Source organism: Stegostoma tigrinum, chromosome 29 (genome assembly GCF_030684315.1).
Source record: "Stegostoma tigrinum isolate sSteTig4 chromosome 29, sSteTig4.hap1, whole genome shotgun sequence".
Taxonomy (NCBI): domain Eukaryota; kingdom Metazoa; phylum Chordata; class Chondrichthyes; order Orectolobiformes; family Stegostomatidae; genus Stegostoma; species Stegostoma tigrinum.
The window spans coordinates 5667515-5683849 of record NC_081382.1 but is presented as its reverse complement, the minus strand read 5'-3'; the positions used below and the strand labels follow the sequence as shown (position 1 = coordinate 5683849).

The following is a 16335-nucleotide window of genomic DNA, read 5'->3' as shown; positions in this document are numbered from 1 at the left end:
ATTGAGGGAATCTCCCTGATATACTGGCCAATGTTTAACACTCAAATCACAGCAGCAAAGCATAGTCAAACCGTTTTCAAAATCGCATTGCTGTTTTAGACCTTGCTGTGCACAAATGAGCTTTTCTCTACATTGAAACAGTGATGGCATTTCAAAAAGCACATCATTGACTCTGAAATACCTTGAGACCGAGGATATGAAAACTGGATGTGAGTTTGCTCGCTGAGCTGGAAGGTTAGTTTTCAGACGTTTCGTCACCATAGCAGGTAACATCATCAGTGAGCCTCCAGTAAAGCGCTGGTGTTATGTCCCGCTTTCTATTCATCTGGTTAGGTTTCCTTTGATGTCATTTCCTGTTCTTTTTCTCAGGTGATGGTAGATTGGCTCCAAATCAATGTGTTTGTTGATGGAGTTCCGGTTGGAATGCCATGCTTCTAGGAATTCTCGTGCGTGTCTCTGTTTGGCTTGTCCTAGGATGGATGTGTTGTCCCAATCAAAGTGGTGTCCTTCCTCAGTTTGTCCAATGTAGTGTTTGTCACAGTTCTTGCAAGGTATTTTGTAGATGACGTTCGTTTTGCTTGTTGTCTGTATAGGGTTGTCTGTATAACAAGCAAAACGAACGTCATCTACAAAATACCTTGCAAGAACTGTGACAAACACTACATTGGACAAACAGGCAGAAAGCTAGCCACCAGGTTACATGAGCATCAACTAGCCACAAAACGACATGACCCACTATCACTCGTATCCTTACATACAGATAAGGAAGGACACCACTTTGATTGGGACAACACATCCATCCTAGGACAAGCCAAACAGAGACACGCACAGGAATTCCTAGAAGCATGGCATTCCAACCGGAACTCCATCAACAAACACATTGATTTGGAGCCAATCTACCATCCCCTGAGAAAAAGAACAGGAAATGACACCAACACAGGAAATGACATCACCAACCCAAGGAAACCTAAACAGATAAAGAGAAAGCGGAACATAACACCAGCGCTTCATCAGGGACTCACTGATGATGTTACCTAGAATGGTGACGAAACATCTGAAAGCTAACCTTTCAGCTCAGCGAGCAAACTCACATCCAGAACCTCAACCCGAGCTACAAATCTTCTCAAAACTCGATATGAAAACTGTTTTAGAAATGTAAGTTTTAGCTTTTCACGTCCTGTTCTTATGCACATGTCCCAGTGCAGACTAATCACTTTGCGAAGTTGAATACCTTGGCATTTTTTAAACCTAATACACTCCATATGATCACAAACATTATTACCCGTTCCTTTAGTGCCTGCAGCTCCTCTGCTTGTTCCTGGAAGGACATGAGCCTGTCTTCGTCAACTTGACGGGACTGCTTCAGTGATGCCAACTGCAGAATGACAGAAAGGAATTACTGTGTGATCAGAAGTGGGCTGAAGCATACACATCATAAAAAGTCAAGAATTTGGTGCTGAGCAGGATGAAAGCACTTGCCTAAGCTTCAAGCAGTATGCATGAAAATCTTTATCTGATATACTAATGTTTTGTGCAAGTTAGTGTGGTAAAACAACTCAATGGGGAATGACACCACTCGCAAGCAGGAGAAGCAGCACCTCATATTCCGCCTGAGGATCCTACAGCCCAATGGCCTAAATGGATTTTACCAGCTTTAAAAATCTCCCCAACCCCGGCCTCATCCCATGTTCAACCCTCCCTCTCATCCCTGCCTCCTTGACCTGACACAACCTGTCCATCTTCTCTCCCACCTGTCCACCCTTCCCACCTCACTGACCAATCCCCACCTGCACTCACTTACCACCATCCCACCTACCTTCCCCCAGTCCTACTCCCCCTCTCTATTTCTGAGCTCCCTTTCCCCTCCCCCATTTCTGGAGGGTGGTCCTGGCCCAAAATGTCAACTTTCCTGCTCCTCTGATGCTCCCTGACCTGCTGTATTCTTCCAGCTCTGTACTATGTTATTTGTGGCTCCAATATCTGCAGTTCTTGCTATCTCTCAAACTGGATCATCCATTTCAGAGTTTGTAAAATATGGCACAGGATGCTGTTTGGCCTGGCCACAGCATGTGGTCTAGCGGTAAAAGGGTGGGGGAGGACATGAAAATCGCAAGGGGCAGGGAGAAAGGTAAATGGCAAAGGTGATTTGGGCAGGGGAGATGCCTAGAAACAGGAGGATAGGGGGCCAGGACGGAAGACCAGTGGAATCCCATGGGCTCTTCAAGAAAAGACCACAGTAACACTGACCATGAAAATAAGACAATAGGCATGTTGAATGATTACTCACTCTCAGAGGTTTACAGTAGAGGAAGAGATCAACATGCTGGACATTCCAAAGGACAGAAACTCAAAACTAATGAAAAAAACGTGCTATAAAATGATAAATTGCAAAGGCCAGATAGGATTCCAATCCAGGATTTTAAAGCAAGTGAGCAGATTTCTAACTACGCTATTCCAAAGTTGACCCAGTTCAGAAGCTGTTCCATTAGATTAACCTGTGGTGTTTCCATTTTATTTAAGAAATGCAACAGGAGGAAAACGGAGTCATGGGTCAATTTGTCTAATGTCTGTAGTATGGAAATTAAAGTCTGTAATTAAGGAAAGGGTGAATGATCAGGTTGAAAATTTAACTGATCAGAAAGTCAACATGGATTTGTCAAGAGTTAGCCATACGTAACAAATCTTTTTTTAAAGAAGTAGCAAATGAATTTCTACGGATTTTGTTTATATCAACTTCCAGAAGACATTTGATACATGCAAGAAACTTTAGGTAAAACTGAAGCCCATGGAATCAAAAGTAAATTGACGACCTCGTTAGGAAGCGCAGCAGGAGACAGAAGGGCAATAGGAAAGTATTGTAATTGGCAGATGTGACTAGTGGTGTCCTGTAAAGATCCAGGTTGGGGGCCTCAACAATTCATCATATTCAGTAAGACCATAGATGCTGGGTTAGAAAGTCATATACACAAGTCTGTCAAAGACAAAAAGAAGCATTATTACTAAAATTACAAAGCAATAAGATGGGTTATACGGTGCAGGAAAATGTGAAATCAGCCACTTTCAACAAAACAGGTTTTATTATAAATAGTGAGATGCCAGGCAATGTAGGTACTGTGGTACATTCTGGACATGAGACCTTAGGAGGATATATGGGCACTGGAGGGAGGACATCCTAGATTTAGCAGAAGGATAAGTGGACATCAAAAAGGTTAGATTACGAGGAGTTTTGTTTTATTCTTTCATGGTTTTGAAGCATCAATGGCAAGGTCAGCGGATTTGCTCCCCATCACTAAGTGCCCTTGAATAGATAATGAACAGTTGTCTTGAAACAGAGTCACAGAGACGTACAGTACAGAAAGAGACCCTTCCAGTCTGACTCGTCCATGCTGACCTGATATCCTACATAAATCTAGTCCCATTTGCCAGCATTTGGCCCATACCCCTCTAAACCCTTCCTATTCATGCACCCATCCAGATGCCTTTTAAATGCTGTAATTGTACCAGCCTCCACCATTTCCTCTGGCAGCTCATTCCATACACGCACCACTCTGCGTGAAAACATTTTCTCTAAGGTTCCTTTTAAATTCCCCCTCACCTTATGCCCTCTAGTTTTGGACTCCCCCCTTGCCTATTTACCCTTCCATATCCCTCATGATTTTGTAAATCTCTACAAGATCACCCCTCAGCTTCTGACACTCCAGTGACAACAGCCCCAGCTTATTCAGCCTCCCTCTATAGCTCAAACCCTCCAACCCTGGTAACATACTCGTAAATCTTTTCTGAACCCTTCCTAGTTTCACAAGATTGTTCCTATAGCAGGCAGACCAGAATTGTACGCAATTTTCAAAGTGGCTGAACCCAAGTCCCTTAAAGCGCAACATGACCTCCTCACTCCTATACTGAATGCACTGACCAATAAAAACAAACAGTCTTCACAACCCGGTCTACCTGCAACTTCACTTTCAAGGAACTATGAACCTGCACTCCAAGATCTTTGTTCAGCAACACTCCCCAGGACCTTACCATTGCGTATAATTCCTGTGCTGATTTGCCTTTCCGAAATGCAGCACCTCACATTTATCTAAATTAAACTCCATCTGCCACTCCTCAGCCCATTGACCCATCTGATCAAGATCCCACTGTACTGAGGCAACCTTCTTCACTGTCCACTACACCTCTAATTTTGATGTCTTCTGAAAACTTACTAACCATTCCTCCTATGTTCACATCCAAATTGTTGATAGAAATGACAAAAGCAGTGGGCCCAGCACTGATCCATATAGCAAGCTAATCATAGGTCTCCAGTCTGAAAAGAAACCCTCCACCAACACCACACTCTGGTCTTCTACCTTTGAGCCAGTTCTGTATCCAAATGGCCAATTCTCCCTTTATTCCATGTGATCTCACTTGGCTATCCAGTCTACCATGGGGAACCTTGTCAACTGCCTTACTGAAGTCCATATAGATCACATCCACCATTCCGCCTTCAGTCCTCTTGGCTCCTTCTTCAAAATACTCCAAGTTGGTGAGACATTATTTCCCACGCACAAAGCCACGTTGGCTATCCACATTCAGTCCTTGCCTTTCCAAATATATGTAAATCCTGTTCCTCAGGATTCCTTCCAACAACCTTCCCACCACTGATGTCAGGCTCACTGCTCTATACCTCCCTGGCTTATCCTTACATTCTTTCTTAAATTGTGGCACCCATTAGCAAACCTTCAGTCTTCTGGCACCTCACTTATGGCTAGCATGATACAAATGTCTCGGCAAGGGACCCAGCAATCTATTCCCCACCTTCCCAAAGAGTTCTAGGGGGCACCTGATCATGTCCTGGGGATTTATCCACCTTTAAGCATGTTAAGATATGTAGTATTCCTCCAATATAATATGGACATTTTGAGATATCACTATTTATTTCCCCACACTCTCTACCTTCCATATCCTTCTTCACAGTAAACACTGATGCAAAATACTCATTTAGTATCACCATCTCCTGTGCTTCCACACATGTGGCCTTATTAAACTTTAAGGCCTATTCTCTCCCTCATTCTTCTTTTGTCCTTAGATTATTTGTAGAATCCTTTTGGATTTGGCAAATAAAGTTCTCATGTACCCTTTTTGCCCTCCTGATTTTCCTCTAAAAACAGGCCAACCAACCACAAACATCCACAACCCGAGCTACAAATCTACTCTAAAACTTTGGAGACCTATGGGCGAAGCATGCTCAAGTTGGCATGAAAATGGGAGAACTACACCAAATGACAGAGCATTACCTGTGAACAACTCTACTTCCTGCATGGATGCCTCAGGAACCAGGTATTACGACGCAGCGTGAAATACAAACCCCCTAAGAACAACCCACAAGCTCGCAAAACAGCAAAACAAAGCAGCTAACAGTGAGCCAACCAACCACAAAATCCACAACCTGAGCTACAAATGTAGTCTAAAATCTACCAGCCTTGCCCGTCACCTTAACAGGATCATAGAGTCTCTGAATTCTCCTTCTCTGAGTTTCGGATGTTGCCATTTTCTAGTCTGCAAACATCTGCCCCCAATCAACTTTTGAAAGTTCTTTCCTAATACTGTTAAATTGGCCTTCCTCCAATTTAGTTTTAACTTGGATCTGATCTTTCCTTTTCCATCACTATTTTAAAACTGATAGAATTATGGTCACTGGCCCCAAACTATTCCCCCATTGACACCTCAGTCACCTGACCTGCCTTATTTCCCAAAGGTAGGTCTCTACTTCGCTCCTGCCAGCCCTGGCTGTTTGACTTACTCCTTTTCTCAAATGTATCAGTTTCAGACTGATCTCTTTTCTCATTAATCGCCCTGCAACCCCTGCACCAGCCCCACCCCAACTCATAACATTTGAGCCGGTCTCCATACCAGAAAACTGGTTGTCAGTGCTACATTCCCCTCAAAGTCCACCACCCCATGCGTTTTCTAAATCAGCATACTTGTTTAAGATGGGGACAGCCACAGGAGACTGCTGCACCATCTGCCTCCTTCTCCTACCTTTCCTGGAGGTCTGTGGACATCAGACCAGACCACGCAAATGACAAGGAGAGACCAACAATGCTTCATTGGAGGCACGTTGATGATACCTAGTATGGTGACAAAATGTCTGCAAGCCAACCTACCAGTTCAGCGAACAAGTCAACAACTTCAATCAATAACATGGAAACGCTTCCTAATCTTCCACGTCCAACAGCAAGAGCACATCACTCTACTAATGGCCATTTTTGCCCTTAAACTACTCATCCAGAAAATGGCAGTCTTACTGAAAACACTGCTCCAGGCTAACTTAGTGCCTGTTTTATATTTTCATAAATTTAATAAAAAGATCTCAAAAAACAAAAAAGGACTCACTTTACTCACTATTGTAGATCTACAGAAAAAAGTGTCACTTAGCTGCTCCCCTGCTCTCTAAAGTCAGCATGAACTTTGCTGTTTATTTACTTTCCTCAGAGGCACACTGATGTCTGGAGCTACTTGAAATCCATTAGCAGAGACAGTAACTGTGAAGGTTCACTACTGGATCAAACAGTACTGTATGTTTCTTTCTTAATAAAAACCAAAAGAACTACAGATGCTGTAAATCAGGAACAAAAACAAAATTCCTGGAAAAGCTCAGCAGGTCTGGCAGCATCTGTGAAGGAGACAGAGTTAACAGTTCAGGTCCGGTGCCCCTTCCTCAGAACGGATGGTGGCTGGGAAGACGTCACTGTATATGCAGAAAATAGGGAGGTGGGTGGGGTAGGGAGTAAACAATAAGATCGAGCCCAAAGAAAGAGAAAGACAGTTGGACAGACAAAGGAGTTGCTAACGATCAGTCTGGGAGGGGGAATAGTTGTTAGTAGGTCACCCTCCCACCCAGATCGTTAGCAACTCCTTTGTCTCTGTCCAACTGTCTTTCTCTTTCTTTGGGCTCTATCCTATTGTTTACTCCTTACCCCACCCACCTCCCTATTTTCTGCATATAAACTGACACTTTCCCAGCCATCATCCGTTCTGAGGAAGGCTCACCAGACCCAAAACGTTAACTATTTTATAACTTATAAAACCGTAATTACTGCTCCTTAAATGCAAAGAAATCAACTCCACTACTTAAAATACCACAAAAAAGCAGCTCTTACAGCCACAACATTTTTCCGATCCTCCATCTTAAATTACCTCGAATCTTCTTATTGAAGTTGACAGTGTAAATATACTTGTTGCTGTTAAGGAAGGAACTCCAAGATTTTGACTGGGTGACAGTGAAGAAGTCTGAATGCAGAGTCAATTCAGGAGCTTATAGCTTAGCTGGTAGATTTTCCATGCATTGCCTACCCTTGCCCATTCAACTGATAAAGTTGCAGACTTGGAAGGTGGCATTCACTGTCGGAGTTGATGAGTTGCTGCTGTGCATCTTGTTAGTGGTGCACTCCACTGAATGAGAAGAGTGAATGAGCAGAAGAGTGAATGAACAATTCAGGAAGCAAGCTTATAGATCACAGTAGGCCTTTCAACCCATCAAGCTTGCGCTAATAAGGAACTGATCGGACGGTAGTCATCATTCCACCTTCCTGTTTCCCTGCTGACCTCTTAACCTTCAAAAGCACTTACTAAATCAACACCCAGCCTAAAGTATATTCGTGACCCAGCCTCTATTGCTGTTGAAGAATATTCCTAAGATAAATGACCCCAAGAAAGAAACTCATCTCCATCTTCATGGCAAGCAACCCCTTATTTTAAGCCAGTTTTAGATTTCACCATGAAAAGAAATACCCTCAGCATCTATTCTATCAAGCTTCCTTTGAATTTCATCTTCTAAACGGTCGATCAACACAATTTTTGTTGATACATCAAACCATCATGAGGAATTAGCCTTGGTGAACCTTCACTGAACTGCTATCAATGGAAATACATTCCTCCTTACCAAGGGGACCAATACTATCCACAGTACGTTAGCTGCTACCACTAATAACCTGCACACTACAGCGAGTATTCCACTGTTAATAAAGGTCATTGTTCAGGTTTTCCTAATTACATACTGTATCTGCATACCTTTTGTTTTGAGCTTCATGCAAGGGACACTCTGCAGTTTATGTTCTAAAAAAATTCAGCACTTCTTCCTGCCAAAATAGAAAATCTCCTCTCTCATTAAATTTTGTCTACCAAATTTTACCCTACTCACAATAACCTATCCATATCCCTTTGGAGACTTTCGGTATGCTCCACACACCCAGCTTCAAAACTATCTTTATATTAGCAGTTCTCTGGCTACAATACAATTTGCCCCTTCATCCAAATCATGAAGGTATGTTGTAAATAGTGAAGGTCCCAACAATGATCCCTGGGTAGTGATTTACATTGGTTAGTTTGCCAGGCTGAAAATAACCCACTTGTCCTGACTTTTTGTAGCTAATTCTCTATTCATGCTACTGTATCAACACAAACGTTTGCTGCTCTATTTAACATGTACTTAAAAGGTTTTTACAGTCTGTTTTCATAGCTCCTGCTGATCTTCTTTCATATTTGAACTTCGCCCATTTTCCCATCATACTTCACTAGTTTCTAAAAAAATTCCAAATCTTCTGCGTCACCGTGAATTTTTACAACATTTCATGTCTTTCACTTAATTTGCTGTTGTTCTGAACTTTTTATGAAAGGCTGTTTTTGCCTTGATGTTGAGTATTAAATGTTGTTGGAACTGCAATCAGCCAGCCCAATGGAAAGCATTCTTTCTTACTGTCTTACGCCTTTGTGATAGGAAACAGGCGTCAGGGGAATTAAGTGGTGAATTACTTACCTCAGAATTCTTGTCTTCTAATCTGGTTTTGTAGTCTGCCTGATGCAGCTCAGCTTATAGTTAACATAACCTCAATGTTAATGATGTTGGGTTCAATGACAGAGCAGTGAACATCAAGAGGAAATGCCTAAATTCTCTCTTTTGGAGTCACGATCAGTATTTGTGTGGCTCAAACTAATAAATAATGACAACTGCATATCTAGGAATTTAGAAAATGAAGGATGACTGTAAAGAAAGGAAAGCTTTTTCTAACTTTCTTGATGATAGCTTGCTACTATCTCAGGAACTGTTCTGTGGCCTTGGTAATGGCAACAGGAAAGAAATCCTTGTGTGGAGTGAGAAGGAAGGAGAACACAAAAGAAATACATCTACATGGGCAGCAAACTAGAATGTGAAACAGATACTCCTGCTCATTCTGCAGGTTACAGTTCTAGAATGGCTCCAGGAGGAAGTCATAGAGCCCCATACCATCCAGACGGAGTTCCAGAGCCTGGAAGTCTAAGGCTCCCACTCTGCAATGCTTCTGCAGCTCTGCGTTCATCTGCACCATCCTATTTCAACACTTGGTGTGAAACAGGAGTAATCTAGAAACTACAGCTTGGCGGTCTGGCTGACTAGTCTCCTTCTCAGTTCCTAAAATTTGCCTGCAAGATCTCATCACTTTCTATCCACACTGATTCCAGGGGAGTAAGGATTGGTAAGAAGTTACTGAAATTACAAGGTGCTTTCATGATAAAGGCAACAAACTTTGGCTGCCAACTTGAGGAAACATCCAAAACATTGCATAGAGGCAGGTACAAAAGACAAAGAAACCACCACCTCCTGCTTTGAAGAAACTATTAAAACTAAAACAAAATTCTCAGTGTTATATCAGTTACATCAGTTCAATGGACAAACCCTCCACCATACACATACACATTACATACAACGAAACCACTGTGTCTTGCATGGGAACCCAAGGCTCCACACCCACCTTTGCCTCCAATTGGGAGATCTGAAGCTGCTGGGAATCCCGTAGTTCACAGACTTCTTGGTACTGCTGATTGTGCTGTTCTTTAGCCAATGCCAGCATCCGATCACATTTGGCCTGCCACTGAGAGTCCAATTCTGCCTGCATCACAGCCAGCTGGGCGGAGGAAGGTTTTAAAAAAAGCACAAAAGGAAGTGATTTCAAAAAGGTACTCAAATTTAAATTTAAATTTGAAGTGTGATGAATGACATACATGAAGTTATTCAAATAAGCACATACTCACAGCATTACATGCCCAATGACATTCATTATAAAATTACACACAAGATACCTGTGAAGTTGCATGAAATTTATTTATGTCAAAAACATAACTGTGTAACACAAGGGTCACATGTTTTACCTGGAGCAGAGACTGAGATTTAGAATTTCAGCCACCCTGTGGTGCAGATTACAAAACAGTTCTCTTTCTTTAAATTGAAAATGTTAGAAGTGGAATTGTGTGGAGTTGTGTTCACTCATGCAACTTTGAGAAGCTGGATTTAATACATTTGGAAGACAAGCCGTAACCTGTTGGCTTTGGGTTGGAAAAACCACCTGGCCACAGCTTTTGTATAGTTCAGATTTGTGACAGCCCGGGGAGAGAACACAAAGGAAAATGGCTGCACGTGAAGGTCAATCGCAGTTTGGTCCCTTGACGCTTAATGGTACTACCATGACTAAGTCTCCTACTATCATTGACGAGAAACTGAACTGGACCAGCTGTATACATACTGTGGTCTACTTCAGTGCTTTTTGAGTTATACCCAATCAAGGCAAGTGGTGAGAATTCCATCTCACTCCTGATTTTGTGCCATATAAGGGTGAATGTCTGTAAAATGGCTTTTGTAGCCATTTTACAAACATTCACCCTTATATGGCACAAAATCACGAGTGAGACGGAATGCTCACCACTTGCCTTGATTGGGTATAACTCAAAAAGCACTGAAGTAGTTTGATAATATCTAGTAAAAGCATCCTGCTTGATGGTCATCTCGACCACTAACTTCAATTTGTCCAAACATCACACGATATACTTGGTGGTCAAAATCTATTTGGTAACCCTCCCACAAAGCGCCTTTGCATGTTTTACTACAAATACAAGTTGCTGTTGTAGTAGAAACAAATGCAAGTTATCATAGAGCTAGTATTAGGGTGGAATGTAAAGGAAATTTATGGGATTTAGGAAAATTTAAAAGTTATATTATCAACTGTGAACTAGTGCAAACTAGAACAGGTCAACTAATTTATAAACTTAATTTCTTCCTTAAAACATCTTTCAGCAAGGGTTGCTGCACCATATAAACTAGGTAATGCTGAACAAATGGCTCCCAGCAAGGCTGCCTTTGTGTAATGACACTATCAGGTGGCATAATTTGCCAAAGGTAGGGGCATTTCTCAATTCAGTCGGAGGCCTTTTTGAGTAATTTTAAATTATCTTTCCTGAATGCTGCAGGATGAGTCAAAGTAGTTATGGACCCTGTGTCCATCTAAAAGCGCGCGCATGCGCGCGCACACACACACACACACACACACACACACACACACACACACACAGAGACAGGTTCAAAATGTTTCTCTTGCCACTATTGTGCCAGACGTGCTGAGTTTTTCCAGCATTCTGTTTTTTTTAAGTTAACTCTGAACTTGACTATTATTTATGTGTGCACTCTGATATCTACCCTTCAAGTTTAAATGCAGGCAGCAGAGTTTTGGTGACCGAAAGTAAATGAAGTTAACTTGCTTCACCGATCACTCAGATACTCTTTGACCTCCCCTTCAAGCAATATTTTAATTTTAAAATTCTCAACCTAGCTTTCAAATTCCTCAATGGTTTCACTCCTACCCACATCTGCCCCTCCTTCTCCTTCAGTACCACCGCCCTCAAAAATATCTGCACTCTTCCAATTCTGGCCTCTGCTTATCTGCACTTGCATGCTCGATTTTAATCGCTCCACTATGGGTAGCATCTTTAGTTGCCTAGGCCCCAAATTCAGAATAACCCCCATGCCCGCATCTCTTTCCTCCATTAAAAGGTTCTTTGAAACTGACCTCTTGATACCAGTTTGGTTGATTTGATCTCTCGTGTGGCTCAGTGGTACACTTGAGTTTCCGATGTTGCTGTGAACAACATATTACCTGTCACTTTTAAATAAAAGCTATGTGTGTTTTTAACAAACAGAATTGCAATGTGTGATTAAACTTCCACATTGCTCTTCTGTAACAGACCAGAACAAGACAATTACATAGCAAGGTGCCATTCTATTATCCAGACAGCTCAACCTCCCATGTAGTCCATTCAAGATCAGAAACTACAGACAAGAAAACCAGAAGAATTGAGCCCAGACTATTACATGGAATATTAAACATGGATATGAATGGCTGAAGTTGACAGAGGAACAAACCAGTCTATTGCAATATCAATCCCTTTACCTGCTCTGCTGCAGCCTGGTCAGTCGATGTTCGGGTTTTCTTCAGCAACGACCGCACTTTTTCCAATTCTTCCTCATGTGATTTCCGGATTTCATCCATCTCCTCCTCTGCCCGCTGCCGCTCTGTTACTGCCTTCCTCTTCCTTTCTGCTAAATTCTGAGCATAGAAAGGTTAAGTTAGAGTTAACACAAAGAATAGGGGGTAAAGCCACCTCATTACCAGGAGGGAAGCACATCTCCCAGTCTGCATCAGGCAGATGAGGGAGTCACAAGGAATGCTTGGATTCAAAGTTGCATTTCACCATCTCATGACATACTGGAATGCTGCACTGTCTCACCAGAAAGACAACTGGCAGAAATAAGGAAGCATTACATAGCAATCACAGCTAAAGTCTTCTCCATGTCATCTACCTTCTCCAGATTTTCTCTCTCAGCTCGCAGATCCATAAGCTCCTCCTCCAGACCGGCAACCTTCACCTCAAGCACCTTGCGGCTTTGTTTCTCTGCCTTGCACTGAGTCCGAGCATGCTCCGACACTTCCTGTAGCTCTGAGACACACAAACCCATTACTAGCGAACCTTCAGAACATGTCAGACTCTGCTGCTCAGGGAAAGCGTATCATAAGCATAACCAATTGTTGTTGATTACTACAGCGTCCCCGTCCGTCCAGAAATATTCCATCGGGACTAAACTGCAGCACGGTCTACTATCATAAGAGTCTTAAGGAGAATCAATAATACTCCAGTCGGATTCCCCACCCTTTGCTGTGGTGTCTTGGAGATGTGCTAATCTGCTTCACCTACAGTGCAGCAAGCTGACCGCAGAGACAATAGTTATGAAGTAATGGTTTAGGCCTAGTTGTTTCTACCAATGCATTCATGAGGACACTAGATGACCATTTAAATAAAAACATGGGGTGTTATCAGGAAAGAAGGGAAGGAAAAATGGCACCAATTTAGTGCTCTTTTGGACAGCCAGGTCAAACCACATCGAAGCAAAAAAAAAAAACAAAGCTGCTGGAAAAGCTCCGTAGGTCTGGCAGCATCTGTGAAGGAAAAAATAGTTAATGTTTTGGGTCCGGCGACCCGAAACGTTAACAATGTTTTCTTTCACAGATGCAGTTGGACCCGCTGAGCTTTTCCAGCAGCTTTGTTCTTTTTGTTCCTGATTTACAGCATCGACAGTTCTTTCAGTTTTTATTTAATATCAAACCATGATGAATTGAATGGCCTCCTCTGCACCACAACAATTCTCTGATTCCAGCAATGTTGCTACCACCCAAACTTCACAAGCATAAGGACAATGAAAGAAATATGATATCTGCCCAAGGGATCCCAGGCACCCAAATTCCATAAGACAAAAGGCAGGTGGGACTAGTTAATTTTGGGATGACAGTCAGCATGGACTAGTTGGACCAAAGGGTGTTTCCGTACTGTATGACTCTGAATAGAAAGTTTGTAGATCCGCTTATGCTACGAGACTGCCATCATACAACACAGAATGACAGGAACTCTTAGAAACAGCAGTTCAATTGGATACATTCCCTTGCTCACAGCCCTGCAAAATGTCTGAAAACAGCTGATCTGTGTGAGGGCTCTTGCAGTATGGTGGTAGCGTACCTGTCTCTGGGCCAGGAGACCAGAGTTTAAATTCCACGTACTCCAGAATTGTGCAAAAACATCTGAACAGGTTGATAAAAAGATCTACATTCAAATTCACTTTTGAAAGTAAGCACTGATTCCAGGCGGTGAATCCAAATCTTTAGCTGAATTTATACACAAGTTCACTCCCCTTATTCTTCTGATTATCTTAAGTCTGTTTCATGGTAATAATGGAATTCTATACCCATCCACTTAGAAAATGTTTAATAATTACCATGATTACTTTTACATCTTTCAAGGAGAAAAGCACCAGTTTCTTCATGCTGACCACTTCATCACAAGTGGTCTTGACAAGGTGGGCATGCAAAGGAGGCTTCTGCTGTATGTCAGTTTGAGGGGACATGGTTTAAAATGAGAGTTCATCCTCTCAGGCCAGAGACGAGAGGAACTTTTCTTTCATGGAATTGAGACATTTTGGAAAACACTGCATTTGAAGGTGGTGACGACAGGTTATTACATTTTTATTTATATAGAGGTGGAAAGATTCCTGCTTGGTAGGAGTATCAAAAGTTGTTGGGGGCAGATGAGAATGTAGAATTTACAACACAAACAGATCAGGCAAAACAGGCTCAAAGGGTTAAAATCTACTTCTGTTCCTAACACTGATACTGTTCAGTTAAATCTCTTTTGCACCCACTTCACAGTTTGTATGTTCTTGCTACTGAGGCTTACTCAGTAACTGATGAAGTCTAGCCTTATTTTTGGCCTCTATGCCAGAAATGATGAAATCCAGGATATCACATGTTTAAAAATAGCTTCCCTGTCACTTTCAAAGACTTCCACAGGCAAAGACATCTCGTTCCTCCTGATGGATTCGCACGGCAAGGTGATCTGAATCATCTGTACCTGTTAATTGGACCTCCACATTATTGAGCCTTAGCCTTTGTCCCTCTGCCTCCTGCAATGCTGACGCGAGCTGGCTCCGTAACTCCATCTCCTTCTTCTGGTGGGATGTGAGCTCTAGCTGCAACTTGGCAACCTGGCTGGTAGCAACTGCTAGTTCTTCAGTCACTTTAACCTAGGTTAAGGTGGGAAAATAAATCAGGATCTTTAAATCTGTCTTGACATTTTGCTAAGAAGTGCCAACAGCACATCAAATCAGATAAAAGCACAAAAACCATTAGGTAGAAAACATGCTGGTCACAACGAGACCAGAAACAGACACCAAGATAATAAAATGTGAGGCTGGATGAGCACAGCAGGCCAAGCAGCATCTCAGGAGCACAAAAGCTGACGTTTCGGGCCTGGACCCTTCATCTGATGAAGGGTCTAGGCCCGAAACGTCAGCTTTTGTGCTCCTGAGATGCTGCTTGGCCTGCTGTGCTCATCCAGCCTCACATTTTATCATCTTGGATTCTCCAGCATCTGCAGTTCCTATTATCTCAGAAGCAGACACCACGTGGTTTATCTGATCATTGCATTCCAAGGAATCTCAGCCTCTGACTAAGTCACCAAATATCAGATTTTCAAAACAGGCAGTTTTCAAAAAAAAAATCATGTGAAATCAATGGTTAAGCACAAAGTGAAGTTAAAATCTGCACACAAAAATCCTCTCTCTCTCTCTCTCCAACCCAACTTAAATACAAGGTACTACAGATGCTGGAAATACTTAAGTCAAGCAGATCAGGCCAAAAAAGGTAACTGTGGTGACGTGAAATGTTAATTCTGCTTCTCTCCACAAGTGCTGCCTGATCTGCTCAACATTTGCAGCATTTGCTGTTATAAGCAGCAAGCAGTGGCATTCAATGGTCTACTTGGATCTTCAGCCCTTCAAGCCTGGGTTCTGGCTGGTGTGTAGTCCAACACATATATTGTTGCATTCCACAAGAAAACTTCACCCTACATCAACCAAGATTGCTCTGCATAACAGGCCATTCAAGTCCTGAAGTAATCCACATGCACACAACCATATATTGCATTGATCCACAAATAAACCAACGCAGCAGAGTGAACATCAGTATATCAACTCAGTCAGCTCTCTACATAGATCAAATTCAACCGAGTACAGTCCCTGAGGCTGAAGCAGGTAGTATCCTTCATTTATTCAGCATGTGACATTAGCTAAAGCAGTGCTTTCAACTCAGGTGCTTTTATAAGAACTCTGCATCTATCTTTACTAAGCAAGATGATGTTGCCCAGTGACAATGAATTATAAGGTAGTTGAAACACTGGACAGAATAAAAATTGTTAAGTGGGCTGGATATGTACTTAAAATCAATAGGTCACCAGAACTAGATGAACGCATCCATGGATTCTCCGGAAAGTAGGTGGAAAATCATGGGAGCACTGACTATAACCTTTCAGTCCTCAGAGCATAGGGCTGATGTCAGAAAGAGTGTAACATCCACTATTCTCCATCTTGTGAGTGCTGGGGAAAGCTTTTTGAAACAGCAGAGTTAACTGTTACCCAGACAAATACAGCATAAGGAAAGTCTGAAT

At 42.2% G+C, this 16335-nt stretch overlaps 1 protein-coding gene across 4 annotated transcripts in view; it reads right to left on the bottom strand.

Annotated features, from left to right (window-relative positions):
• fkbp15a (FKBP prolyl isomerase family member 15a) overlaps positions 1 to 16335 on the bottom strand; it is a 77787-nt gene that overhangs the window by 12118 nt on the left and 49334 nt on the right. For 2 of the 4 annotated variants that reach the window (XM_059638226.1, XM_048559073.2), the window contains 6 exons: positions 14743 to 14914; positions 12647 to 12783; positions 12237 to 12392; positions 11856 to 11924; positions 9771 to 9923; positions 1283 to 1375 (listed from right to left, as the gene is read on the bottom strand). In XM_059638226.1, coding sequence (XP_059494209.1) covers positions 1283 to 1375; positions 9771 to 9923; positions 11856 to 11924; positions 12237 to 12392; positions 12647 to 12783; positions 14743 to 14914 — 780 coding nt within the window. The remainder of the gene's footprint in view (positions 1 to 1282; positions 1376 to 9770; positions 9924 to 11855; positions 11925 to 12236; positions 12393 to 12646; positions 12784 to 14742; positions 14915 to 16335) is intronic. The other 2 variants (XM_059638227.1, XM_048559077.2) reach the window with 1 other exon arrangement.